This window comes from Pundamilia nyererei, unplaced genomic scaffold (genome assembly GCF_000239375.1).
Source record: "Pundamilia nyererei isolate P.nyererei 1_Seehausen unplaced genomic scaffold, PunNye1.0 scaffold00178, whole genome shotgun sequence".
Classification (NCBI taxonomy): Eukaryota; Metazoa; Chordata; class Actinopteri; order Cichliformes; family Cichlidae; genus Pundamilia; species Pundamilia nyererei.
Genome location: NW_005187579.1, coordinates 819,661 through 847,254, shown reverse-complemented (window position 1 = coordinate 847,254; position 27,594 = coordinate 819,661). Strand labels below are relative to the sequence as shown.

The 27,594-nt window shown below is 41.3% G+C and overlaps 4 protein-coding genes across 5 annotated transcripts; 3 read left to right on the top strand and 1 right to left on the bottom strand.

The window, feature by feature from the left end:
* Positions 1 to 31: 31 nt before the first annotated feature.
* On the top strand, positions 32 to 819 carry LOC102207180 (cadherin-like protein 26). The gene is made up of 3 exons (XM_005746467.1): positions 32 to 265; positions 367 to 588; positions 686 to 819. Exons 1-3 carry the CDS (start codon positions 52 to 54, stop codon positions 817 to 819), a joined length of 570 nt encoding a protein of 189 aa, XP_005746524.1. The 5' UTR covers positions 32 to 51.
* An 83-nt stretch (positions 820 to 902) lies between these two features.
* LOC102195646 (uncharacterized) lies at positions 903 to 2,719 on the top strand. Its single transcript, XM_005746428.2, has 9 exons — positions 903 to 1,052; positions 1,161 to 1,247; positions 1,333 to 1,380; positions 1,459 to 1,542; positions 1,691 to 1,894; positions 2,001 to 2,072; positions 2,153 to 2,200; positions 2,281 to 2,367; positions 2,454 to 2,719. The coding sequence occupies exons 1-9, from the start codon at positions 903 to 905 to the stop codon at positions 2,673 to 2,675; spliced, it is 1,002 nt and encodes a 333-aa protein (XP_005746485.1). The 3' UTR covers positions 2,676 to 2,719.
* Positions 2,720 to 2,795: 76 nt separating this feature from the next.
* Positions 2,796 to 5,350, bottom strand: LOC102195913 (protein LSM14 homolog B-B-like). The gene is made up of 8 exons (XM_005746429.1): positions 5,124 to 5,350; positions 4,836 to 4,999; positions 4,598 to 4,727; positions 4,293 to 4,475; positions 4,109 to 4,186; positions 3,716 to 3,853; positions 3,511 to 3,634; positions 2,796 to 3,423 (listed from the first exon to the last, which is right to left on the bottom strand). The coding sequence occupies exons 1-8, from the start codon at positions 5,245 to 5,247 to the stop codon at positions 3,267 to 3,269; spliced, it is 1,098 nt and encodes a 365-aa protein (XP_005746486.1). The 5' UTR covers positions 5,248 to 5,350; the 3' UTR covers positions 2,796 to 3,266.
* Positions 5,351 to 7,144: 1,794 nt separating this feature from the next.
* taf4a (TAF4A RNA polymerase II, TATA box binding protein (TBP)-associated factor) lies at positions 7,145 to 20,519 on the top strand. 2 transcript variants are annotated; one of them, XM_005746427.1, is made up of 16 exons: positions 7,145 to 7,679; positions 8,010 to 8,924; positions 9,197 to 9,330; positions 9,582 to 9,701; positions 10,836 to 10,925; positions 12,524 to 12,646; positions 12,975 to 13,064; positions 13,193 to 13,405; positions 14,338 to 14,479; positions 14,604 to 14,706; positions 14,969 to 15,138; positions 15,942 to 16,072; positions 16,197 to 16,322; positions 16,507 to 16,563; positions 16,663 to 16,785; positions 19,122 to 20,519. In XM_005746427.1, exons 2-16 carry the CDS (start codon positions 8,147 to 8,149, stop codon positions 19,284 to 19,286), a joined length of 2,565 nt encoding a protein of 854 aa, XP_005746484.1. In that variant the 5' UTR covers positions 7,145 to 7,679; positions 8,010 to 8,146; the 3' UTR covers positions 19,287 to 20,519. The 2 variants fall into 2 exon arrangements, with proteins under 2 accessions (XP_005746484.1, XP_005746483.1); XM_005746426.2 differs by lacking the exon at positions 7,145 to 7,679 and adding an exon at positions 7,686 to 7,864.
* Positions 20,520 to 27,594: the final 7,075 nt, after the last annotated feature.

The following is a 27,594-nucleotide window of genomic DNA, read 5'->3' as shown; positions in this document are numbered from 1 at the left end:
AACAGCTTTTTTTGTGCTACATTTCTTGCATCTTGGACAGGTATACCACCAATGACAGGAACAGCTACACTACATATCCATGTGTGGGACCAGAATGACAATGTGCCACAGCTAACAGTGGACAGCCTGGATGTGTGTGTGTCTGATGCCCCCACAACCACCAACATCGAGGCCTTTGACCCAGATGAAGCACCTTATGGAGGGCCTTTCACTTTTGAACTGTTGGGAAATGTTGAAGGAAAATGGAGACTGAATCCTGGTTATGGTAGAAACATCCTTCGTGTATTTAGTGACATATTACAGAAAAACAAGCACAAAAGCCAGAACTCCTAAAGTATCCTATCATTTTGTGATCTTTTCTTCAAGGTTACACAGCTGGTCTGGTGAAGGAGCCCGGTGTGTCCTCTGGTCAACACACAATTCATCTAAAGATCTCCGACATGCAGGGCGCATTTAAAGTTTACAACCTCAGTGTGACTGCATGTGGCTGCACTTTGACACCAAACTGTCGAATTCGCCAGAAATCTGAAATAAACATTGGCCCTTATGCTTTATGCATAATAATTTCTTCACTTTTACTTCTTCTGTGTAAGAAACACATCGTTTACTTTAGTGTAGGAGAACTGTGATATGTGTGCTAACATCTCTAAGAACCCAGTATAAGTTTTATTTTGCTCTTTGACAGTTCTGCTGCTGCTGGCTCTCAGCATCTCGTCCAAAAGAGAGTTTTTTACTATGGAGCCTGAAGATTGTTCAGGAGGAATCCTCCTCCAATCAAACACTGAGGCACCAGGAGACAACTGCGAGGTCACTGTTTAGAAACATTTGCATCCATGCCAATGACCCATTTTAAGGGAAATATCATTAAACCATTTCTTTTTCTTTAGATTCTTTTCACTATTATGGAAGAACCAGTTTGTATGGAGCAATATAATCAATCTAATTTCCATATTCCACTGAATGGGATGAGAAATGGGAGATATTCAGCAAGGGTGGGTATGAATGAAGTTCAGACTTTTGGCAGTTTTCGGAGTTTACGCTCACAAGCTAGGGTAGGTCATCCTTCCATGGAGCATGTACTTTTGTGAAGCATCCCTTGAGAGTGTGATAAACAGAATCCTCTATAGATCACCTCCTGCTCTTGTCATCCTTTTGAACAGGATTTTACACAGAGGTCCATCCACCCACGCTTTGGGGATTTCAGAAGAGAAAGCCAATGCAGCCAATACAGCTCCACTGGGAACCAGGTTGTACACACCCACAGAAGATCGAGGATGACTTACAAATGGATCTTAAAATAATAACTATATATTTTTGTTCTTTAAATTTCAGTCAAACTGGAATTCTCCAATAACCACTGGCTTTGACAGCAGCCATCAGGTAGAACACCAGAGATTTGTGTTTGTAATCTTTCACTTTGAAATCAGAGACAAAGAAATGTGAACCTTTTGTGTGCAGTTTGAAGACATGAGCAATATGAACGTCCTCCAAACACAAAACGTGAGCTGTGCTACGGAGTCTAATGACATGCAGGTTCATCAGGTTGGTAGTCTCTTAAGTATGTCACATCTCCTATGCTGCATTATTTAAAAAAAAAAATAATAAAAATGTATGAGCATGTACCATTAAAAAACAAATCACTTCAGGCATATTTGTATTTGCTTTTGACATGTTCCGCTTTTTACAAAAGCTAACCTCTCTGCGGGAGAAAGAAGGGGACTTGCTAGACGATGAGCTTCACATCTATTCAGAGCTAGACTCAGACACCATCCCAGAGCTGGAGGCAATCAGTATTTCTGAAGAGGGCTCATTTCAGGACACACTGGAAGAGCTGGGTCCAAAGTTTCACCAACTGGCTTCTATATGCATGACAGCCAAGGACTCACAACCTAAGGTAGGTCATTCTTCCATGGAGCATGCACTTTTGTAAATGCATCCCTCAAAGTGTGAACAGATTCCTCTGTAGATCACCTCCTGGTCTTGTCACCCTTTCCCAACAGGAAATCCACTCACCATGTGATAATTTAAGAAGGGAAAGCCTGTCTTACCAACACAGCTACCCTCAGAACCAGGTTGTACACACCCATAGAAGATCAAGGATGTCTTACAAATGGATCTTAAAATATTAAATGGTTTCTTTTTCAAATTTCAGTCAGATGGGAAATCTCCAATAACCACTGGCTATGACAGCAGCCATCAGGTAGAACACCAGTGATTTGTGTTTGTAATCTTTTACTTTGAAATCAGAGATGAAGAAATGTGTGAACTTTCTTTATGCAGTTTGATGATATGGGCAACATGAACGTCCTCCAATCACAAAACATGAGCTGTGCTACGGAGTCCATTGAACTCATGCCAGTTCGTCAGGTTGGTAGTCTTTAGTCCATTATGCTGCATTATTTAAAAATAAAAATAATTACTGCTGGCACATTTGCATGTGCCACCTTTTACAGAAGACAACCTCACTCCCAGAGAAAAAAGGGGACTTCGACAGAGACCTTCACATCGACGCACAGGAGGGGCACTCCGATGCCATCTCAGAGCTGAATAGGATCATTATTTCTGAAGGTGGTTCATATCAGGACACACTGGAAGATCTGGGCCCAAAGTGCCACCAACTCACTTCTATTTGCAGCCCAACACAACGACAGGACTCAAGATATTACGACATGTAGTAAACATTTCTGCTCCAAGTGTGAGGAAGAACATTCAATTCCTATATTCTATTAGGAGGAGAGACTAAAAAGGGTTTGTGGCGACCACTTCTGCAAGAGAAATGCTACAAGAGAGCCATATTGTTAATCACATATTTATTACTGTGCCACATGCGTTTTCAGTTTTTATATCAAACTGGGGAAAGAAAACTAACCCAAAACAAGCAAAAGCCAAAACAAACCACAAAACTACAGTTGTCCATTTTGACAAACCGGTCTTCCAGAACCCATTTGGATTACATTTGAACAGCCAAGTATGTGTAACTTTATACAAACACAAAAAAACCAAAAAAAAAAACCCCACAAATTCCACATCGCATGTTTTAAACTAAGTAACAATATTGCTTTTTTTTTTTTTTTAAGTGCACAGTTGCTGGATTAAAAGAAACTGCTCTCCCATTTCATGTAAGGATCCAAAATACAAATTTGCATTTGGGATAAACAAAAAACAAAACCTTCACTGAGTGCTGTTGCAGAGGTTTGAACTCAAGGAGGTTCCTCTTAAACAAGTCAAACTACAGTATGTACAACAGTTTAACAAAAGGAAATCCTTCACACTCTGCCACTACCAACTTTTGGAAGCGCTCGCTGCTCAGTGGCGTTCAGCCCTCTGCGTCCACGCCCCCTGAATCCTCTGCCTCTCAGGAAGCGACCAGGAACTCCAAATGTTTCTATGTTCAACTTTTTCTCCTCAGCCCAGGTGGTCCTCCTAAAACGCACAGTTTTTTGTAGGGTGGGAGTAAGTATATTACAGAGCTTCACAAAACAAATATTACAAATAAACTGTTTAGGTCACCTGGGCTTTAGGTCTGATGAGACGTTATCAAAGAAACACTTGGCTTTGTCATAGTACTTATCTCTGAGAGGCTCCTCCTCCTGTTCAGGAGGGCTGTCCTGGGTCTCCCAAGACTTCTTATCAACTGCAAAATACAATTATATACTCAGCTCAGTTTCTGTCACCTCAAATAAAACTGAATTTATTGGTGATCTTTAAAACGTACCAACATTTTGCTTTGTAAGATCTTTAAACTGAGCATTTGCACTTTCAAAATCAAAATCTGACTCAAATGCCAAAGTTGAAGCCTTTGTGTTTTTCACTATTAGTTGGCCTCTGCTTCTGTTCCTGGACCTGCGGCTGCCTGCAAATAAGCATTTAGAGGGGAAGGGGAGAAGGAGAAAAAAAGAAAAAAAAAAAAAACACCCGTTAAAACTGGTTCTCAAACCAGTTCATCTAGTATGAGACATTTCATTTTGTAATTTAATGCTTCCAGGCAGATGGGCAAAATTTGGTTTTATAAATATAATTGCAGTTAATTTTCACGCAGAAAGAGTCAAGCAAACCTACTGCCATTCAGCAATTAGCAGCTCACAATGCACATTTTAAATGTGGATACCTTGTCTCTGCCTTAGTTTCTGGTTTCCTGTATTTTGGCCTTCAGCTGAGGCAGCACTTGGCTGAGATGGTGCCTGTCCTAAAATGATATATGATAATCTTTCTCTTTATCGTGGTGGACTTAAAAGCAGTGCAATGAAGTCAACTGATGTTAAAGTAAATGTTCACTGTTAAAGTCCGCTTACTGGTGGGTATATTCTCTTTTTGAACCTGGGCACCAGCCTGTCCAGACCGCTGAACTGGACGCACCAGCGGTTTGTTCTGTGGCTGGGTTGTAGTCTTTCCCTTTTTCTGTGCAGCACTGACCAAAGGCATGGTCTGGACAGCCTGTTCAACCATAGGGGCTCTTCTGGCTTGGCCTGAAAGTCCTAGAATTGAGAGAGCACAAAGAAGCCTAGTGGTGCAAGACCATTTTCCATGCTGGAAACCCAGATTTACACAAACATAAATATATAACAAATCCTCTGTTATATTGAGAAGAACTCTGTACCTAGTCCCAGTGCTGCACTGTACTGCTGGTTGAGTAGAGAGCTAGCAGCCAGCTGATTGTAGGTGGGCATCATGTCTCTGTAAGGACTCCAGCGTGGGTGATACATTGCAGAGGAGCTGCCAATTGATGACTGATCCCACAACAATAAAGACAAAAATGAACTTTTGCAAAACTTTCTATCAATTTCAAATAAATCTACAGTGAGGAAACAAAAGTTGAATCTCCTTCACCTACTCACCTGAACAATAGCAGGGTCCCGAGGAAGTCCATGGTGTGGTTTTGGTGGCTCAGACACAGTAATATCTTTTATGTCACTGCCCCTGAAGATTATGAATTCATAAACTTCATCTTTGGGTGGCACTGGTCTAACTGTGTGCCGGTCTTCAGTGCCGTAAGATTTAACTGGGAAAATATATGTTGAAATGACATAAAGCCAGTCAGCTGTTTTTTAAACTGCAGCAAATTTTGTTTAAGACTTAACTGAGAAACACAGCCTCGAGCCACATCCTGTAAAGCATCAACCTACCTTTTGCTAAAGCAACTGTGGACCTGTCTGTGTCCACAGAAGACAAAATGCCCTCATAACGAATCTGTGCCTTGGATATTAAACTTATTTTACTGCCAATGTAAGGAGTTCCTCCGGCACTCATGCTTGCAGTAAAAATATGCTTTCAGCTCAAACTTCACCTCCAGAGTGAGAAGCCACGCCACACACACCTTAACTAATCCACAGTGTGCATGATGGAAAGCACCTGTGCACTTTATAAGATTGGCAGGGCTGCACCTCTTTGCGGCTGTGTGTAAAACGGGGGTAGTTTCTTTACTCAGTCGGCATACACCGCTAGTTACAAAAGCAAGAGCGTGGAGTTAAACTAAGTAAAACTGGAAGCGGGCTCGCTGGTGTTAAACGCTAAGCCCAAACAGATCTGAGGTGTCCACTAACAAACTCACCAGCAGCTAGTGGTTAAAAATTAGTTTTGCTGTCGTTATGGTATAGGACAGGATCGTTTAACTTCAATAAACATATACATCAGGGGTAGGGGAACTCCAGGCCTCGAGGGCCAGTGTCCTGCAGGTTTTAGATATCACCCTGGGTCAACAAACCTGAATCAAATGATTAGTTCATTACCAGGCCTCTGGAGAACTTCCAAGACATGCTGATAAGGTAATTTAGCCATTTAAAGGATCAAGGACACATCTAAAGCCTGCAGGACACCGGCCCTTGAGGCCTGGAGTTCCCAACCCCTGATATACATACTAATATATACCAGCTTACTGGCCACTTTGATAGGTACATCTGTTCCACTAATTTCATGGCTGCACCCTAATTTAGGCATGTAAACATGGTCAAAATGACCTACTGATGTTCAAGTGGCTTTGAACGTAGCATGGTTGGTGGTGCTGGAGTGTGGCCTGATCTGGGATTTTGCCTCACAACTATCTCCAGGATTTACAGGGAATGGTCTGCAAAGAGAAAATAGCCAGTTGGTGGCAGTCCTCTGAGAAAAAAACAAAAAGGAAGAAACCAAAAAACGCCTTGGTTTTTTCTCAGAGGACTGCCACCAACTGGCTATTTTCTCCGGATGCCACTCCTGTAAACTAAGAACAAAAAACTGAGGCTAGAATACACACACTACAAGTGGACAATGAAAAACTGGGGAAAAAAACATTGCATGAGGCTCAGTTTCTGCTGCACCATGAATCCATCTAGCCTTGTTGTTTCTGCTGGTGTACTGGTGTGGGGGATATTTTTTTGGCACACTTTGGGTCTCTTAGTACCAGTTGAGCATGTTTTTTACAGACTACCTGAATATCATTATTTACCATGTCCATTCCCTTATGACCACATACTGAAGGTATAGTCTTCTAATGGTTCCAGCAGGATAAGAAACTGCTTAAAGCTCAAATAATCTCAAACTAGTTTCTTAAACATTGCAATGGGTTCATTGGTCTCAGATTGCCTCCACAGTCACCAGATCCCAACCCAATACATGACATCTGGGATGTGCTGGAGTGGGAGTGGGAGTGGGAGTCTGCAAATCTGCAGTGACTTTGTGATGCTACATCAATATGGGCCCAAAGCCTGAAGAATGTTTCCAGCACCATGTTCAATCTGTGCCACAAAGAATTTGACAACTCTGAAGGTAAAAACAGGGTCGAACCCAGAACAAGCAAGGTGTTCCTAATAATGGTGATTGTATATGACATGTAATTTATCAAACTGAAAAATATATAAATAAAACTATATAACATTACTCCAGCTGCTTACAAATAATTAAAAAATATTTTTTTTTCTTTTGGAGGTCAGAACAAAATTTAAAATAAAACATTTAGACTGTATTAAAATATTAAAAGGAAAAATATTATTTTTTATAAATTATTCTCCCTTTTAAATTTTGGAGCAACTTAAATCCTTAAAAACAACAACAACAAAACGAACAAAAAACCCCACGAAACGTGGAAATAATTATCATGTTTGAGTCATTGTGAGTTTGCTGCCAAAGTTGCTGAATAATTTTTGGAAAGGAAAACGGCTGCACGTCTGGATCTTTATTTCAACACAAAAATGAAAGCAAAACAAACTTTGCTCTTTCGCTGGCATTCATAGCAGTCGGTACGCTTAAAAAAAACAAAAAAAAAAGAAGTTCTAAATCCCATGACTGGCTGACTGCACTGTACATTTCCTCTCTAAAGCAGGGTGGGGCGCCCTCAAACGCCTCATCACAACAGCAACTTCACTCGGCTATAACACTGCAGCCATCTTGCACAGCGCACCGAGCGCGAATAACCTGTTAAATTCGGTTTGTTAGCTTGTCGCAAACCCAATTATTCTTCTACCAAACGACACATATTGAAATTCTTCAGCCGAATAGTTATCGTGTTAGTGTAAACACATCGCTGACAGTGTAACATTTGACGAAAACAGATTATCTCCGACACGATGTTGTTCCGTCTCGAGCAGCCCCTGGAATGACAGCTGAAGCCATTGGTACCGCCTTTTACACGTGGAGCAGCCAATCACAGCTCTCAGAAGTCCCTGCTCGGAGACTTTTAGCTGTTGTGCGCAAGCGCACGTCAGTCGGTAAGTACCTCACTTTTCACAAGCTCGCAAGAGTGTGAAGATGGCGGTTGGCTCTGGCCCGCTGGAAGAGCTCTTGTTACTCACAGGGGTGAATAAAGCGGTAGTTTGTCATCCTGCACGTTCTGTAGACTCACAACTGTCGTTCTTGTGTCACAACAACCACTGGGTTAGGGACGAGGCTGCCGGTAATTACATGGCTATAGTTCCGGGACAAGGGGGTAGCTCGAGCTAATGCCCAGCTGGGACTTGGTCAAGACGATTGCTAAAGCAGGTACGCTGTAAACTACTAATGTTGTTTTTCTCTTTGTCTCTCCTACTGTAAACGGAAAGCGATCGCCGGAGCTGACAGAGAAAAGCAGCGACTGTGACATAGTCTTGCCCCATTGCATTCAAGATTGTTTGTGCGCCTTGTTAAACAAGTTGAAGTGCGGGGGGTCTCTACATAACGAGTTCCCCATGGTTCAGCTATGGACGCATCGACGGCCAGCACGGACTCCAACACGGGACACGACCCTGGCAAAACACCTGTCGTTAGTAGCGGCGTAACTTTTCTCCCTAATCATCAGGGGAAAGTGGGCTCATACTCGGCGCAGACTTTCAATGGGAGCCAAACTATGAACTCTCACAATTCAGGAAACGCTGCCACTCTCAGGGGGACGATAGTGACAAGTGGCACTGGTAGCAGCAGCAGCGCTGCGATATCTGTCACAGCTGTCAACAGTGGACCAGTGTTGTCAAAAGGGCTGGCCGGTGTCACAATGCCCCCCTCTTCAAACAGTGTAATTCAGACCCCGCTCATGAACTCTCAGAGCGTTGTGGCTTCAGCTCAGCCTGTGAGCCAAGCAACGGGACCCACTGTGACACTCGTCAGGACGCCTATGCAAACCGTTGGGTCGGGTGCAGTTTTGAATGGAAACAATAGCGCGAGCCCTTCTGTGGCGGCCAGTGCATCGAGTCAGACAGGTATCGGCATGCAAACTCCGCTTGTAAACAACGGCCAGCCTTCCAGTTCTGTGGCCATCAGCGCGGGGACGCACATCATCAAGGCAGAGCCACCCACAACAATAACAGAGTCGGCACCGCAGCCTACTGTCACTCCCGGCGCCGTCACCGTTCCCCGGACTTCTTCGGCGGCAGCTGCCGCTACTGGCGGAATCCGAGCTCTGGCACCTCAGATGCTGGCCCCAAGGCTACCCCAGGCTACACCGGGACAACCCAGTATCCATAACATCCAGCTTCCACCGGGTGAGTGGAGTTAGTTGATAAGGCATTTGTTTCACACTTAACTGAGTCACCAGTTTAGTTCCTTTTTTGTCTTTCTGAACGATTGCAAAAATGTTATCCCAGGACAGTATATATAGTACTTGCGTGCCCTCAGACTTACTACGAGAAGCACACTGAAGTCTTTAAGTCACACTAATTTGCTCATTTGTTATTGGCTGGTTACTGTTATTATGTTGATGTTTATAGTATGTTTTTTTCTGTTTTCTTTTTTCTCTTTTTTTGACGGGTGTCAGGAATGGTGCTTGTACGGAGTGACAGTGGACAGCTGCTGATCATTCCTCAGCAGGCTTTGGCCCAGATGCAAGCCCAGGCGCAGGGAGACCTGGCACCTCGGGCCACTACACCAACGAATGTGCCTCCAGGCCAGGTAAGAACATCATTTTCACAACAATTATCTTTCACTTCATATTAGTGACTCAGGCCACGTTCAGCCTGCACACAGTTGATGAAAACACCTGTTGAGCAGACTATTGGATTGCATAACTTGCAGTACATGGGGAGCAGCATTGTGGATCTTATTATTGGTCTTAAGCCTTGTAAAGCTGCAAGATTCATGCATTTTAACTTTTTATAGACTTGGATGTTGCTCGTCAACTTTTGCTTTTTGCCACTTCTTAGGCTCCTGGAAACACTGTCATCAGCAGACAAGTGACTCCCAGCACCATCATCCGACCAGGCGGTCCAGCTCCTGCATCACTGACTGCAACCACTACTCTTCACAGACCACCTATCCTTCAGGTCGGTTGGCAGCGAAACATATTTGATTTCTGATGTGACTGCTTTGCAGTATTTTCTTTGTAATAGCGTGTGAGCTAGAGACACGAAATAATATTCAGAGCATGATATTTTCAGGCACATAGGCCATACAATGGAAACCTACTTAAGTTACAGTGTTTTGAGAATCGTCTGTTTGTTGTGTATAGGGAATGCTTTTAAACCCCCCAATTGCTTTTTAATTAGAAGTTATTGTGTTTATACAAAATGCGAACAATTTATGTTATGGATTTTACTTTTAGATGTCTATATGCAAGATTTAGTTTACTTAATTGCTACTTTATGCCAGAATGACTGCTATTAAGTCAATATTATATTGGGTGTAAAAGCAGTTAGAAAGCACAATTCTAGTAGTTTGGCTTAATGTTTACTTTCATGGACTGTTATACAAATGCTACTGCAGGACTGTTTTTCAGTGGTCACGTTGAGCTTTAATAGAGAAAAGAGAGGGAAAAATATCAAGTCATTTCTCTTAAGTGCATTTGAGTCAGAGTGTGAAGTCTTTTTTTCTTATTTTAATGATTACAGCTGTTTCACTGACAAACACGAATCTACAAATGTGACATTCGCTTATTACTCACTTTATTAAGTTTAAGAGAAATGACTTCTGTACTAGGATTACTGTCATTTTACCTTCAGCTTTGTTGTTTCGCTTCCATCTATGTGGGATGATGTACAGTGAGGTTGCTCACCAGTTATAACCAGTTATCACACTGAGTTAGTCATGCATGGCATTGGGAAATCTGGCACTTGTGGACCTTGTTCGACCTGGGAAGTTATGTGTTAACACACGCAGAAATGTCTCTGCAAATTATAAACTAGTAATGAACGACAAAAAAAGAACAATGGTTATTGGTGTCCAGACTTTCAGTAATATCTTAGTGAAGCAGCAAACTGAAATTATTCTTTTAAGGAAGAGCGCCCAGCTGAGACGCTGCAAGAGAAGTGCACCTGTTTCCTTATATAAACCTGAAGATTGAATGATGTACTTGAGCAACTGTGAAATGGCTTTAAATCTCATACTGTTCTCTAATGATGCAAATAGCTGTCTTTGAAACAGTTCAGCAATCCAAATGACATAACTTTATCCTTTTTCAGAGCTCAGTTGGGGCAGCAGTACCCGGAATGACCTCTAGGACAGTGAGCCAAACAGCTGGGACCACAGTTACCTCAGTAGCATTCAGTAAAGTGAGTTGTGTCAATTGCAATAGATCAAATGGAGTTGGATGACTGTGCTTTGCTGTGTATTGTAGAGTTTATAATACTTCATGTGATGCATTTACTCTATTAGACATATAATTACTGCAAAGGTCTTGAGTCATCCCTCATTTCTTTATCTTTTGCTTACAAGGCGCCAGATTTTCTTGTCATTTTTCAAGTGGTCTTCAGCAATAGTTCTTGAGGCTTTCTGAGGGTCTTTCAAAGTTTTTCTTTGGACATTGTCTGCTTTTCACTCATTCCAGTCCTTGGACTTAATCATTTCAAGAGGGAAATGTGTTCTTCTTCTTTTTTAAGCCACTTAACACTGATTTATAAACCATTCAAGGATTTTTAAAAAGCACCTAACTCAATGGATGAACCAGTGTTTTGTCTATACATAACACACAACCTGACAAAGAACTGATTTTAAATTGGATATTTGGGCATTTTTTTACTAGCAGCTTGCCACGGAAATACATCATTTCTTCCCAGTTCTTTTAGTTGACTCTAGAAAAAATGTCAAAGATCAGAAAAGTTTGACAGGCATAAAATAGTACTTTAGCAGCAACATGGTGATTCCCAGAACGGTAGCTTACAGCTTACCTGAACTTAAAAACCAGACATACGGTGTAGTGTGCCCTAAAAAAACGTCTGGAAACTGGACAAGTGGAGGACAAAAGAGTGGCAGCACTAAGCCATGCTCTCAACTTTGTGGGAACAGTTTCAAAATGACTGCGCATCAGTGTACAAAGCAAGGTCCATAAAGACATGGATGAGTGAGTTTGGTGTGGACAAACTTGACTGCCCTGCACAGAGTCCTGACCTCAACCTAACAGAACACCTTTGGGATGAATTAGAACAGAGACTGAGCCAGGACTTCTTGTCCAACATTAATGACCTCACAAATCCACTTTTGGAAAAAAGTCAAAAATGTCCATAATTCTCCTAAACTTTGTGGAAAGTCTTCTCTGAAGAGTTAAAGCTGCTATAGCTGCATATTAAACTCTATAGATTAGGAATGGGATATCATTCTGGTTCATATGCATGTGAAGACCTTTGGCAATTTAGTGTATGTCAAATTTGTGAGGTTTTATGGAGTCATGAATCAAAATTTTAGGTTTAATTTGTCATCAGTATATACTCGGCGTGATAATAATCCCAGAGCATACCTGGATAGAGGAACACTTGGAACCATCAGTCATGGCCTCTCCAGAGCTTGGAGGTTTACATTATTAAAGCAGTGTGGGATCATCTCTACAGAACAGAACAAAAAGCCAACATTCAAAGAAGCGGAGAACTATTCCTGAAGACTACTTAAGAGTTGACAAGAAAGCTTACCTTAGAGCTCAGGCTGTGTTGAAGAATAAAAGGCGGTCATTCCAAATATTGAATTTCCACATTTTAATAAATCACAGCACACATTTTCCTGGCAAAATGTAAAGAAATGAGGACTAAAGAAAAGACGACTTGCACATTATTGTAGTGTTTTTTTTGTTTTTGTTTTTAAAGTTACTGTGGTGTATAACAGAATGTTGTTGTTTTTTTAAATTGGGTTTAATTGGGTTTTTCTGTTTCCTTTTTGGCAGGAAACAATTGAGAATGTGAAAAAATGCAAGAACTTCCTCTCCACACTGATCAAGCTGGCATCCAGTGGAAAGCAATCCACAGAAACTGCAGCCACTGTTAGGGAGCTGGTCAAGGATCTGCTAGTGAGTAAACCTGAGGCTCTCTCCACACTGATATCATTACAAAATGCATCATAAGCTTTTTAAATAGAGAGAAACACCCACTAGTATGAGATTCATTTTCTAAGAGAAGCAGGCAGGCAGGAGGGGATAGGATGGGTTTGATGTCGGTGCACATCAAACACATACATACCACCTATGTATACAACTCAAAAAAGAGAAAGAGAGACCTTTTGGAAGTGATTCTGAATGTATTTTTTGTGTAAAAACTCCTGGATTGTGTTTTAGATTGGACGCACAGACGGTACAGTCACCCACATTCAGCTGTCATTATGTTATTGTGTTTTATTAGGAGGGCAAACTGGAAGCTGAAGAGTTCACCAGCAGATTGTACAAAGAGCTCAACTCCTCACCCCAACCTCATCTTGTGCCTTTCCTCAAGGTAAGTATAATTATTGCATCTTTTTACAGTAACCATTAAAATGCGAGGCTTTGTGTGTGCATTTCCTTTAAGTTTGTACATAAGGGTATTGTAACGGTAATATTTGTCCAACTGTCTTCATTTTTTAGAGAAGCCTCCCAGCTTTGAGGCAGCTCACCCCTGACTCAGCAGCTTTCATCCAGCAGAGTCAGCTCGCCCAGCCAGCCTCAGGTTCAGTCTCCTCCACCTCTACCACTCCTACTACAGTGGTCCTCGGTAGCCCAGCCCCTCGCCTTCCTACACCAGTCAGTAGGCCCCTGCTCCAGCCAGGCATTAACAAACCAGGACAAATGCCCTCACTGGTAAGTAAAATTCATTTAGATGTTGACTCAGGTAGCTCTTGTTCCAGTTAGATGTTACAAGATGTTTAATTGACGTTACACCTCACTGAATAAATGCTGCGTTCTTTCTGTAGAGCATTGAAACTGAAACCTCTACACACAGAAATGATGTTTTTTTTGACTTCTGAATTCTTGCTTATTCTGCTCCAAAAAGTCTTTGAAGTAATATTGATACTTATTAGATGAGGTGCTAATTAGCAGACGATCTTAAAATCTGGCATTCCACCTATTTAAATCGGGAGAAGACCTCATTTGGCTGTTTAGTATCACTGTGTTCACCAAAAGAAAAGAGTTGTTTAAGGAATAAAGGACCAAAGCATTGCCAAGCATGGTGAAGATAAAGGCTAAAAAAGTCTCCAAGCATCTGATCACTGCTGACTTGCACACATCATATTTAATGGCTATTTGGTTATTGATGTTGTAGTGCACCAATGAATGAACTGGGCAGAAAGTTGGGAGAAGCCACCCAGTAAATCTAAGAGAATTCTGCATAGTTTACTCAGACTAGCAGCAGAGTAATGTAGAAGTCTCATCTAGAACTGTTTCAGAAATTCTACACTACAAAATATTCAATATGTCTGTGAAGGTTCTCAGTCATCCAGGTCATGGTAACCTAAGAAGCTTGGAAAGAAAAGCGACTGGACTTCTTTAAGACATTTCTTGAAGACGTTTTTCCTCTCATGAAACTAAAGAAACTTCTCAGATGAGAGGTTAAACGTCTTCAAGAAATGTCTTAAAAAAGTCCAGTCAGTCACCACTGCTACATTAGGCTTTATCTAACAGATGTGTGAAGTAAAAATGAGATGGCAAGAAGTTCTGAAGGAGTTTCACTATTTACTTAATAACAATAATACAGCGTACAATATAATACTTTTCAACTTTTACCCTTTCAGGTTCTCCAGCCTCAGCAGCAAAGAGCACTTCTGAGACCTCAGGTAACCTTACCGACAACCCCCATGATGACTCTCAGGAATCAGGCCCCTAGTCACATCGTGCTGGGACAGCAGCAGGTCCACCTTAAGGAGCTACAACCAGGTGAGGATGTCAGTCTAACAACACTTCTGAATGTGTGTGTTTGTGCATGTGCACCTTTTATTGGGTGATTCGCAGTATTTGTTTTTTGCGAGTCAATGTACTTAATCTGTTTTGTCCCTGCTAGTTCCCCTGAGGCCAGAGGGGCCGCCTGGTTCTAAACAAGTCCTTGTTGCAGCCTTGACCCCAGCTCAAAAAAACAAGCTCAAAGAGGCGGGTGGTACTTTCAAGTAAGTGACATTTAAATGAGTCCTTCTAGTTTTGTTTGTTATCAACAAAAGGTTTACATGAAAGATGAAAACCAGCAACTATAGTTAAGTAATAATTAAAGGCTTAAGTAAATGTCAATGCATCTTTTCATTGCTTCAAAAACTCTAGCTGGCTCTAAACGGGATTAAAAATTGAATTGATAGTTTTGAAGTCTTAGTATTGTGCGCCATATTTCATGACTGAATTTCATGATGAATTTTTTTACTTGCTGTCTATTGACAGAGATGATGATGACATCAATGACGTAGCCTCCATGGCCGGAGTGAACCTGTCAGAAGAGAGCGCCAATATCCTCGCCACCAATTCCATTACAGTGGGAGCGGTGACGCATTCCTGTAAGGACGAAGCGTTTCTCTCCTGTGCCGTACTGCAGAGGAAAATGCTTGAGATCGGTGAGACACTACAGGTTTCTCAAGTGATGCTGACATTCTTTGAGCTGTCCACCACATTGGATGTAATACAAGTGCCATTTGCAAACGAAAAATGTGCATTCCCTGAGTGGTTTGCAAGTATTTCCTGGAAGGTTGACAATGGTCACAAACAGGGTGCTGCACTAAAATCTTTCTTATGATAAGCTACTAGAACGCCAAAAATGCCTGAAGTTTGCCGACTTGTCTGCAAATACTTTCTAAGTACTAGTCAAGCAGACTAGACAATGTTCTCCTTCAAAGTAAAAGGTTTGCCTTTGTGTTGGAGCCAACATTTCCAGTTACTTTCCACAGTTATACTGTAGCTCGGAAAGTAGCTGGAAAGTGTTGCGTGGAAGTCTGCTAGTGACCAAAGTAACTGCAAGGTTTTTGCCATCTTGTGAGGTAAATGGTGACTGGTCCGGTTCTTATATAGAGCTTTTCTATTCTACCAGAACACTCAAAGCGCTTTCTGTTGAGCGAATCATTGTCAGGAGTCATTGAATGGTCTCTAGGGGCTTTAGCACTAGATTTCCCAGGTACAATCAACCTCGAGCAACAACTTTCATCCCGTCTTTTTCCCTCACGATGGATGGCTACCAGATGGTCGCCCACCACTGTGGGTGTTACTGCGGCCTTATTCACTTTATCCTACACTGTAACTATCAACGTCCAAAATGGAAGACAAGATAAAGTCACGTGGTTTAGCACTCAGATGCCTGCAAAATCCAATACGACGTTTGTTGTTTTATGAGCCTCATAACACTGTTGTGGTTTTTCTGCTCCAGGTAGGAGGTATGGTGTAACAGAACTCGGTCCTGAGGTGGTGAACTACGTCTCGCACGCTGCTCAACAGCATCTTCAGAACCTACTTGAAAAAGTCTCCCAAGTAGCCCAGCAGAAAAACATCACTTTCAAGGTTTGTAGCCGCAAAATGTTTTTCCATTTGGTTTTAATGTCCAAATGATAGGTATGTCTTGCAGTAAATGAGTTGGAACACAGCCTATTTAATATAAAATCTTAACAGCTCTTTCACTTGGCAGGAGGATAACAACTATGAGCAGAGCAGCGATGTTCGTACTCAGCTGAAATTCTTCGAACAGTTGGACCAGTTAGAGAAACAACGAAAAGAGGAGCAGGAGAGAGAGATCCTCCTGAAGGCAGCTAAGGTACAGATATTAGTATATTTTGTCTACAGGCTTACATTGATGTTGAATGGATCTCAGTGCTTGCACCACATGGTCTTAGGTGTTTTTGTTGTTGTTGTTTTTCCTTGCGTGCAATGTGTTCTTAGTTAGTTTTTTTTTTTTTTTTCTTTGTTTAATTTGTTGCATCTTTCTTGTGTTTCTGCAGTCTCGAGCTCGGCAAGAGGATCCAGAACAGCTGCGTCTCAAGCAGAAGGCAAAAGAGGTACAATAAAAAGACGACTGTCCACAAAGTTTGTTTCCCTATATTTATGTAGTGTATGATGAATTTACGTGTGTGTGTGTGTGTGTTTGTGTTGTATAGATGCAACAGCAGGAGTTGGCTCAAATGAGGCAAAGGGAGGCCAACCTGACAGCTCTGGCAGCCATTGGCCCCAGGAAGAAGAAGAGGAATCTGGAATCACCGTCCTCTTCTGCTTCAGCCGAGGTGACATAAAACAAGAAAATCTCTTTTGTCTTTTTCATTTGCACAGATTTAGCAAGGTGTTGAAAGCATTTCTCAAAGGTTTTGGGCCATAATGACAGGATAGCATCACATAGTGCAGGTTTTTGAGCACATCCGGGATGTGAAGTTCACGTTCAATCACATGTACAGTTCTACTGTATCTTCCCGTTCAACCTGACAACATGCCCGGTGTGGGGGGAAAGAGACCAGTGTCTGTGTGCAGAAGTCCAGACGTGTGTGCGTGCATCTGTGCACATGCGTTGGTTATATCTGGGGGTGCAAGATCAAACTGTGGCTTGGTAGATTTAATTTATTATCAATCTCAGAATAATGATATTAAAAATGACATTAATTTATTGCATGAGTTGAGAAATTAGATCATTGATTGATTAGAGAGCCATCGCCAGTCACGACCCTAGTATACAGTGATTGTAAAGGGGAGGACGTGGTGTTTAAATGATGGTCAGTTGGGGCCCTAAGTGTTCCAAGAAAATATCCCCACTCCATTTCACCACCAGCAGTCTGAATTGTTGCTAGAAAGCTGGATGGATCCATGCTTTCCTGTTGTTCGTACCAAATTCCGACCCTACTATTTGAATGATATCTTTTCAATTTTTTGTTGTCCAGTTTTGGTGAGGCTGGGTGAACTGTAGCCTCAGTTTCCTGTTCTTAACTAACAGGCGTGGCACCCGTGTGCTCTTCCGCTGCTGCAGCCCATCTAGGTCGAGGTTCAGTATATTGTGCTTTCAGAGATGATTGTCTACATACCTTGATTGTAACTTGTACTTATTTAAGTTACTGTTGCCTTCCTATAAGCTCAAAGCAGTGTGGCTATTCTTCTCTGGCAGCAAAAATTTTTGTCCAGAGGACTGCCTGGTAGAAACCCCAGAGATGGTTGTATTGGAAAATTCCAGAAGATCAGTTTCTGAAATACTCAGAGCAGCAGCCTGTCTGTCAGAGTTCAAAGTCAATTCAGTCGCATTTCATCCCCACTCTGATTGTCAGTTTGAATCTGAGCAGGTCATTTTGACCACGTCCACTTTCCTAACGCACTGCGTTACTGCCACATGATTGGCTGATTTAATAGTTGTGTTAGCAAGTAGTTGAACAGGTGTACTTAATGAAGTGGCCAGTGGGCAGACTTGTAAATGTGATGAATAGTTATAAATTAAACTATGTGTGTATAAATGTGTGCATACATTTATTAGAGTGTGTATAAATACCTGTCAGAAAGTCGTCGTGGATGTTTATCTGACAGCCTCCTTAATAACAGACCGTGTCATCTTGAGTTTATGTAGAACTTTGGTTTACTTCCTTGTGGAGGGCAGTATTTGCTACGGTGCTTGAACAAAAAGAGAACCGAGCACCGCACGACTCAATGGCACAGACGTTATGTAGAAAGGTTGGATATGTCATAGCTGGTGCCAGATGGATAGCGTATTACCTTGTGTTCAAATTCCACTGGGAGCATTAAGAAGATTTGGTTCTCCTGATTTTTTTTTTCCCTGCATAATATATTTGTCATAAAGAAATGGCTAACATTGGCAATAACTGTCCATTTTTCTCCCTGGAGATCGCTAGAGCCAGACAAAGTTAATTTGGTGACAGGCTGTCACTGAGAGTCCACTCTAGCCTGACAAAAACCTGCTAGCAGTTATCTGAGCACTGCTGAGAAAGTAACAGAATAAGACCTGTCACTAAATCAGCCAGAGCATTACACTCATGCACAATGTCAACTGATAGATCACATGTAAACAGGTCACTAGATAAATTCATTTAAGACAATGGAACAGCCACTGTTGTTTCTCACACTGTGACTAGTAATGCTGGAGTTGCTCTTATGCTTTCTGCACACAGGGTTTTTCTCTAAAACCTTCCAGCCTGATCTAATCGAGGGGAAAAAGTTCTAAAATTTTAACTAAGCGGCAACATCTCAGTCTTTGAGAAAGTGGTTTATCCTATCATCATTTCTTTACTTTTTTGTGTCTGTTTACTTTGATCTCTCTTATATTGTCAGTGCCTTACAGTGCACGATTACACTTTTTTTTTTTCTTTTCTTTTTTTCAGTCAAAAAGTAAAAAAATAAAATAAAAAAGTCTATTTCTTCTGGTTAATTTCAGAATCTTGCAATAAACTTCTCTCTTTTGTTTAATCTGCTTATATTATATTGGTTAACATTATTATTTAACTGAGAAAAGCTTAAAAAATATCCAGATAAATGTGAACACTTGCAAACCCATTCAGTCATTAACCTCTGCTGCCGCCAGTAACAGATGTCACACGCTCCCTTTCTTATGCCCCTCTCCCTTATCTTGCAGGGATCGGGAACAGGTCCCTCTCTGTCTGGTGGGCCTGCTTCATCAGGCTCCAGACCCACACGGCAGCGCATCACGCGTGTCAATCTCAGGGACCTGCTCTTCTGTTTGGAGAATGAGAGATTTACCAGTCGCTCCCATTTCCTCTACAAGGGCTTTCTCAAATAGGCTTGATGTCAAAGAGGAGAGGTGAGGAGGAGGAGGGGGCGGGCAGGAGACAATGAAGTGTATGGAGAGACCAACAGCTCCCACCACAGAGAGGGAGCATAAGAGACTCTTGTATGTGAAGAGGAGGAGAAAAGGCGACCTGGCACATTATAAGGTTTATCAGATACACCTGATTACCTGAAATACAATAGTAGCCATATTGGATGGCCTCTCTACCTCCCTCCTCTTATAATGCCTATTTCCTTTCAGAGCAGTCACTGACCGAGACCCTTTTTATTTAATCTTTTGTCATGATGGTGCAAAAAAAAGAATATGTTTTAAGAAGAAGTTTTTTTTTGTATGAGTAAATGAAATATTGTACAATTATGCACTGTAACATAGTACAGTTTATTTTCTAAACGTTTGTATGCATATTAGGCTTGAAAGCAATGAAATCATTTGTTTTATTAGACCCACCAAGAAATTTTATTGATTGATTTTTATGTGTTGGTTTCTGCAGAATTAGTTTGAACTCCAAACTGTGTAACCTACTGAGTTGCCTTCCTATGTATAAGCCATACAGCCATCCCTAAGCAATCAAGCCCCGGTGTTACTAATGAAGCTGTAGCTCACTCAATATCTGTCAACTTTACTTGATTTTTTTTCCCTCCACTGTATTTATTTACTAAACTCATGGTTAAATTAATGTCTAGTTATTTATTTAATTTCATGTCACACCTCATTTGCTTCATGTAGCTCAAATTCCAAACAAAATGTGCATTTAGGACATGTTAAAAATTAGTGTATAGCTTTCAGTGTGTGAAGGCCAGGGGTGCTCTTTGTTTTCTTTTTCTTGTTTTGAATCTGCAAATATTACTTTTAAAATGAGTTCTATATGTATTGATTTCTAAAACGTAGATTTCTGAAGGCTTTTAACCTGTATTGCTATACCAAACATACATCTACCTGAAACTCTATTTTTGTAGTTACCCACCAACACATTTTTACTCTTCTAATGGTGACTGACAGTGTTCTCCAATCATTTCTTTACCTGCTTTTATTTTTGGTGTGCTACTGGACAGCCCCTTAGGATTTTGGTATCAATGACTTCAAAAACTGGAGTTTCTTCCTGTATATTTGTAAATGGTACACCTAGTTTTACACATGGTTTTGTATAGAATTGAGAATTTATGCATACAGCAGTAAGAAAATCACATTTTCTCTATTAAAAAGTTTGAATAAATAATGATTTTACAGTAATCGATGTGGTTGCGTCTTTAAAGTGATTTCTGAGAGTCATAAATCTCAGAAATGTACTTTTTTTTGTAGGGCACTAGGGGGCAGCATTGCATTATTGGAACTGGCTATACACAGGGTTTGGTAGTGATATTTCTGAGCTAAATGCCTTTAATTCCTTCTTACTCTACCTGTTCACAGATAATTCTACTTAATCCTCTAACATCTGTAAAGCCACATGTACCACACTCTGCGTGTCCCCACGGGGCTATACAACCATCTATTAAGCAAAACTCCCAGGAGCAAAACACTCAGCTCTTAACCCAAAAATGAAATCATGCACGCAGTCTGCTACCAGTCTGTCCGCTTCTTTGTGGAGCTGTCTTGTTCGAGTCCGTCTCCATTATCAGCCCACACAGTGCACTGGCAACAGCTGCCACATCAGCTGCTACATTCACTATAAACCATAGGCTGGAAGTAATTAGGCCATTCTGCCACTGGGACAGTAGCCTGATGTTACATTGATTAGGAGCAGCTTTCGTATCTGTGCCGACCAAACGGGAACAATAATATTTGGATCCATCAGTGGTTATGAACCATAGTTTCATTTTTTTCTAATGAAAGTTGATCTGGAAGCCACTAGATGGCAATAGCTCATTTCTTCTCATTGCTAGGCTATGTTCCTCTTAATACTTAATCCTGGTTACATTTGGGTGAGTTTAGAGTTCATGTGTTCATATGTTTACACCCGCAATACAGACCTCCAGTTAAGACTGCCGTTCACTTGGTGTTTTGCATAACATTTGGCATCAGAAGGAGATGCAGTCTGCTGTTAATAATATAAAAGCATGGCGCTGCTGCGAGAAAGCACAGACGTGAAGAAAAAAAAAAAAGCAAGCTTTTGGCCACGAGTACAGAACCAGTGTGGCGTGACAGTCCCTCTGTCTGGTGGCGGTGGTGATTCAGGTAAGGCCTTGCCCCTTGTGCCTCAGCCCAATCCAATATTTTTCCATGTAATCCCCCTTCCACTCCTCAACACTGCTGCTCTTTCAGAGTTAAGTCCACATAAGCTCCCACTTGAGTGCCAGAGGCAGAGCAACAACGGTGATGGCGCGGTTGCCTAGCGACGTCTCAGTCGCTGCACCTGAGGGTGTTGGGTAAACACCCTGAGCCTGCCTGAGGGAAGAGCAGAGAAGTGACATCACTGTTTCCTTCCATGACATTTATTAAAGAGGGCTGTTATTAATTTCTTACACCGACTCTTGTCACCCTTCTTTCACCCCAGGGTGAGATTACATAATAAATTGAAAACAAGTTTTGCGCGCGTGCACGCATGCTCTTGAATGCTTCACTGTTATGTAGCTGTGGGTAGTTTTGTCAGATTCCAAGATGGGATTTGACTGATCTCATAGTGCCTCTCAGCAGGGTGTTCCTCTTGCACTTTTATGATAAGCCTCCTGTCTAAAAAGTCTGCGCTTGTTTACGCTTGTAGAGGGGCTCAGTTTTAATGATGGTTAGAGGCTGATAAAAGGTCCCCTAGCCCCCATTACTTACAAGAATTTGAAGCCTATGAAATTCTTTATTAAGGTAAGACCCCTATAGCCACATGAATAAGAGGGATGTGAAATTTCTAACTTTGACGTTACTTTGAAGCCAAATGAATTCAAAGTCCCATTCATAATCCGACTGTATTCATGCTGTGAGACAAATGCAATAGTAAAAGTCAGTTAATCAATTTTTTCCTTTTCAACGCCTCCTTGCATAATGTTGATTAAGCTTTGAGCTTATGAATAAAACTCCCTCCCAGGAGGGACATAAAAATGTGATTTGAATGAACTGATGTGGCACAGTGTGATTCAGTCGCCGCACTTTATCATCCATTAGGATGCACAAACCCACTATCCCATAACTACTTTTATTCTCAAATGAAAGAGATTTTTTTTTTTTTGCCCTCCCTTGAGGAAAGAAACTTTCCAATGTAACATGCAGCAACAGTTCATTAGTTTACATTTCCTCACATCACCAGTTCATGTGTGTTTGTGCCCTTGGCCCACCCAAGCTAATGCTGACTTTAAGACTCTTTTGTTATGGGGGTCATGCAGGGCAGCCTGCTTTGGCCCGGAGATACTATAATAAGGCCAGTGTTTATGAGCGCTGCTGAAATGGGTTTGTAGGCGAGGCTGAACCTGTGCGGTATTGACGCAGGGGTTAATAGCCTGTTGGCCTCTTTAATGGAGCTGGATCAGGCCAGGCAGCAGGCACTGTCAGCCCACAGAGGAAGAGCCTCTCTGTTTACAAAGTCATCTCTAATTTGAAGAGGAATAGTCACCAAGGGGTGTACATACGTTGGTGACTTGCATCTAAAGACGCACTTATGTGCCTTGCCAGACTGTTTGCAGGACAGTTTACAGTGCTTTGCTGTATACACTGATCCACTGAAAAAGTCACAAAGCTAATGTTCATTGTCTTGTTGTAATACAACATTTTGCCAGGAAATCTTTGTTCCTGACCTGACAGTCATTCGTTTGTTTCTTTGACACTACCACCCACTGCTAGTATCACACCCCAACAGCAGCAGTCTCCCCCAGTAGGGTGATGTACGGCACTACACCACAAAACCTTTGTTTTGGAGATGCTCAGGGAACATCTCCAACTGAGATACTGACCCAGCCTCCAACCTCCCTGATGCCCCTCTGATGGAGCAGCTGCTGGATAGGCCTGAACCACCTGCTGCTGACACCTACTTATTTGCACTAGATATAAAGTAATAAGAGGCTGATGTGACTAGCATTAGTTTGGCTGTATATTCAACTTTGCGGATTAATATCTTAATGGCACCCCCCCCCCCAAAAACAAACAAACAAACAAACAAACAAACAAACAAACAAACAAACAAACAAACAAACAAACAATTTTGAGATATTAAATTGTAAATCATGATGGGAAGCAGTGGATTAGTGCACATTAATCGGAGGCTCTGCAAATATAAAACAGAAATCAAATATTAAAATATATATAAATGACCACCAGTCAATTATAGGCACAAGCACTCACCTTTAAGCCCTGTTAAAGATTCAGAGACATGACTGAATTGTACAGAGGTTTTTTCTTTGGGTAGTCTTCACCATGAAACATGCACAAATGATGCCCTATACATAGTGTAAGTAGTCTACACATAAGACCTGAAGTGGTAGTAAAATGAATGTTATTGTTGTATCTACAAGATAAACTATGTTCCACATGTATTGTGATCAATTATTTATTCACACTAATGATGGTGCTATACATGCATTATTCATAGTAAGCTCTGGTGTTCCTCAAGTGATGCTGACAGGGGGAAATGGAGGGGCAGATGGGAATGTAAGCTTGATTGTACCCTGAAGGACACCAGAGACTGACTTGGCTGCAAAGGAATCGTCCCGTACCATTTAGAGATGTAGCCAGAGTCCCGGGGAAGGCACTTAACCTGTGGCTGAGGTGAAGAATTACATCCACTTGATTGGAACAGCTGTTCGGCTTGAGGATGCAGCTCGGATTTCCCACTGCACTCTAGCATGTAATCACACAGAGACGCTGGCCTGTGCAGAGCTGCTGAGCATCAGTAGCAGCACGTTCTTGTATGTTCTTGTACAGCTGTTAGCAACAAACAGTATCCCATGATTCATTCAAGAGATTATATTATATTATACTGTTCGTGCTTATCATTGGGAATGTGTTCGGACAGTAATTTCAGCTATTAAAAAATGTTAGAAAATGTTTTTATTCAGCTCCAAACACCTTGGATTCTCAAAATGCATTTCAGTCCTAAGTCATGTGTATAGGAATTTCTTTTACTTATGTATTAATCACATTATTTTATTGTATAATGCCTTGGTGCCACTGGATTTTAACAAGTCTCACACTCATACATTAAGACAAATGGTGGGGGTCTAGTAAGGAAGTTGGGGGAAGCAGACCACTCCACAGGAAGAAACTTTTGTCTCTTTGAGGACTCTGGGAGGTAGCAAGGGAGTGTGAACCTTAAGGTGTGAAACAGCTGTGTACTGCCTTTTGTTCCTGGAGAAGGTATTTAACTGAGAGCCATGCTAGGCTCAGTGAGACTCTGCTGCCCGTCTGCCCCGCGGTCATGCAGGCTAAGCCACAAGCTTAGTTTTCAGTTCTTTGTTTTTTGATTAAAGAATGTTAGCTACTGCTCGTCTGCAGGCTTTATTTAAATGGAAAACTTCCACAACACATGTTATATTCCTTCCATCAAGCATCACCTAGTTAGGTGTAATACAGACTTTCTGTTAAATAATTTAAGTCTCAAGCCCAAACCACGTTAACTTTGTAACTCCCTTCAGAGCCACAGAAGTCATTCATCGGATGTTTTGTTTTTCCTGCTGATTAGGAGCCTACTCACTGTGACAACTAAGCAGAGCTTTGTGTGTAAATATTTAAGTACATCCGAGAATCTTACTGCAGTACAAGTGTGTTGCTGCAAAGTTTATCCAAGGATCCCAAGTATGTCTTCTTTCGGCACTGGAATCACAGCAACTGAACCTTTTTGTTGCTGTGAGGTCATTTTGTTAACCCTCTCAGGCTCAAATTAAGTTTTTGTTGCTAATGCTCAAAAGAATACCTGCAGTGGTACTTCATAACTCATAAACTCATAAAACATGTATGTGGGTTAATCAGGTTGTTAGCTTTTAACTGTTGCAAATCTGCAACGCCTGCCTTGAGAGGGTTAAAAAACAATCCCCAAGTACGAGCCCAACACAACCGGAAGTCTGCGTCCATGACTGGTTCTGTAATGCTAGGCCAGCATGTTAGCACTCAGAAACCTGTGGTGGAGAAACTATTCACACCCTTTACTTAATTAATTAATTAGCTCTATCATCAGTAAAGTCCTTCGACGAAAATATACATGAATTAAAAGCAAAAGTGCTGAATGCAGAACAAAGTGTCCTGTGACTCTTTTATTGTTGTTTAATTATTGTTAATCATGCATTAATGAAAAATGCTGTTGCTGTTTGAGGAGGAGCTCATTTGGAACTATTTGGTAACCAAGTGCAACTAATGGTTAGTTTCACTGTGGATTAAATGACTGCTTAGCTTGTAAAATCAAATTCTGAGATTCATGAGTCTCAAGTGTTCCAAACACTTATCAAAAATAATAACAAATCCACTGTCAGCTGACTAATTGAATAACTGACTTAATTCAAGAACAGTGGCTACTTCATCAGCTACATGTTTGCTAATGAAAATGAGCCAATCACATGGCAGCTCAGTGCATTTGCACATGTTGATATGGCCATGGTGACCTGATGGAGGTCAAACCCAGCATCAGAATGGGGAAGAAAGGGGATTTAAGTGACAATCAAGAGCATCTCTGAAAAGCACCACACCAGCACTCGAAGCTGATGGGGCTGCTGTAGCAGAAGGCCACACGTTTGAAAGCAAAAGGGGTCCAGCCCTGTTTTAGTAAGGTGTAACTAATGAAGTGGCCATTGAATGTATATTTTGTGTACATAAATCCCACTTTACAAAGTACCTACTAATAAATATATTAAACTGGATGTACTTTTAGATGTATTCAGAGCTCTTAATACATCTAAAAGGGAGGTATTGTACTTCCAGTTTACTATATTCATTACTAGCTACTTTATAAATTGTGATTTCTGTACAAAATAATAGAATAGAATAATCATTTTATAGTATTTGTCATAATGAATGATACTACATTAAAAGGATCACCAGTCTGATTACAGTTAATCTTTTGGGTACATGAATATCTTTCAAAATGACTCACAATACAAATACTATTTGTCACGTTTGACATTTCATTCAAATCCAAAGCGGCCAGCTTCACGGTGAACACCAGTGTTAGCAAGATTCATCTTTCAAGCACCTGTTTGTCCCCCCAGGGCCCGGACTACTTGTATACAACATAGCCTTTATTTCTCAGAGGTGCTTTTAATATTTGGATAAATTGAAGTGCCTGCTGTGAAGATTATTGTACCACAGTCTTTCAAATTAGCATTTATGAGTTTTGAGGGTTATCATAATTCATCACAATGCACCCTCTTAGTTCATTCTGCTTAAATAGCCCATGGATAAGAAGTAAAATGCTAATGAGTAACTAGTTGTCGTATAAATGTAATGAAGCGCGGTATATACCTCTAAAATGTGGGCTTATAAAGGGAGTCAGTGCACATAGTTACTCTGTAGCACTCTAAGATATATTTTAAGATTAAAATGTTTCTTTTATTTATAAGACATGCTGAGAAATACTGTTTTCAAATGCTGTTTCAAAGTGCACTGTTTGAAGCCTGATTGCTGAGGGAACCATGTCTTGGTAATTGTACAGCGTCTACACTGGATCAGTCATCCGTATCCTACGTGACTGGTTGTAGGTATTTTCTCCCCCACTTAAGCAGAAACATCAAATTTATTCTGCTGCTTTGATCTCATTTTAGACAGAGTCCTGAAATAGCAGCAGGCTCAGAGTGGTGTCAGCAGAAGCACAGCCAACAGAGCCTGCCCGTCCTGCGTGGTACTTGTGCTGAATAACAACATTAACACTTAACTGTGAACAGTTGATCACGCAGCCGGCAACAGAACCAACATCCGGTCATGTTTTTAAGATTGGACTGTTCTCAGCACCTGCCCAAGAGACTCACTAGCTGTATGGAGAGGAAATGAAAAGAGCCAGGCTTGGACATGTTTGAAGAAGAGAACTTTATTTACAACACACAAGGCACCGGCAGCAAGCCAGCAGCAAAGCTCTCAGTCTATATATGCCATTTATCAAGGGGGTGGGGGTGATAAACGGGAGTTTGCTTTCTTCTTTCACGCTGCACTTTGGCCACAAGCAAACCTAGTGAACTTCTTCTAAGCCCATCAAAGATCTCTCCCCTGAAGTTAATCATCCTTTCTGCCACCCGGCTAGGACCAACAGGACTGTTTAACAATTTGATTATTATGTCAGGGCAGCAGAGCCCACTGTTGATGGCTCTCTTATGCACACAGGTCCACAACCCTGCTGGGTTCATAGAGGATTTCATTATTGTACTACAGAAAAAGGTTAACTTAGTTTTATGTTCTCATTACT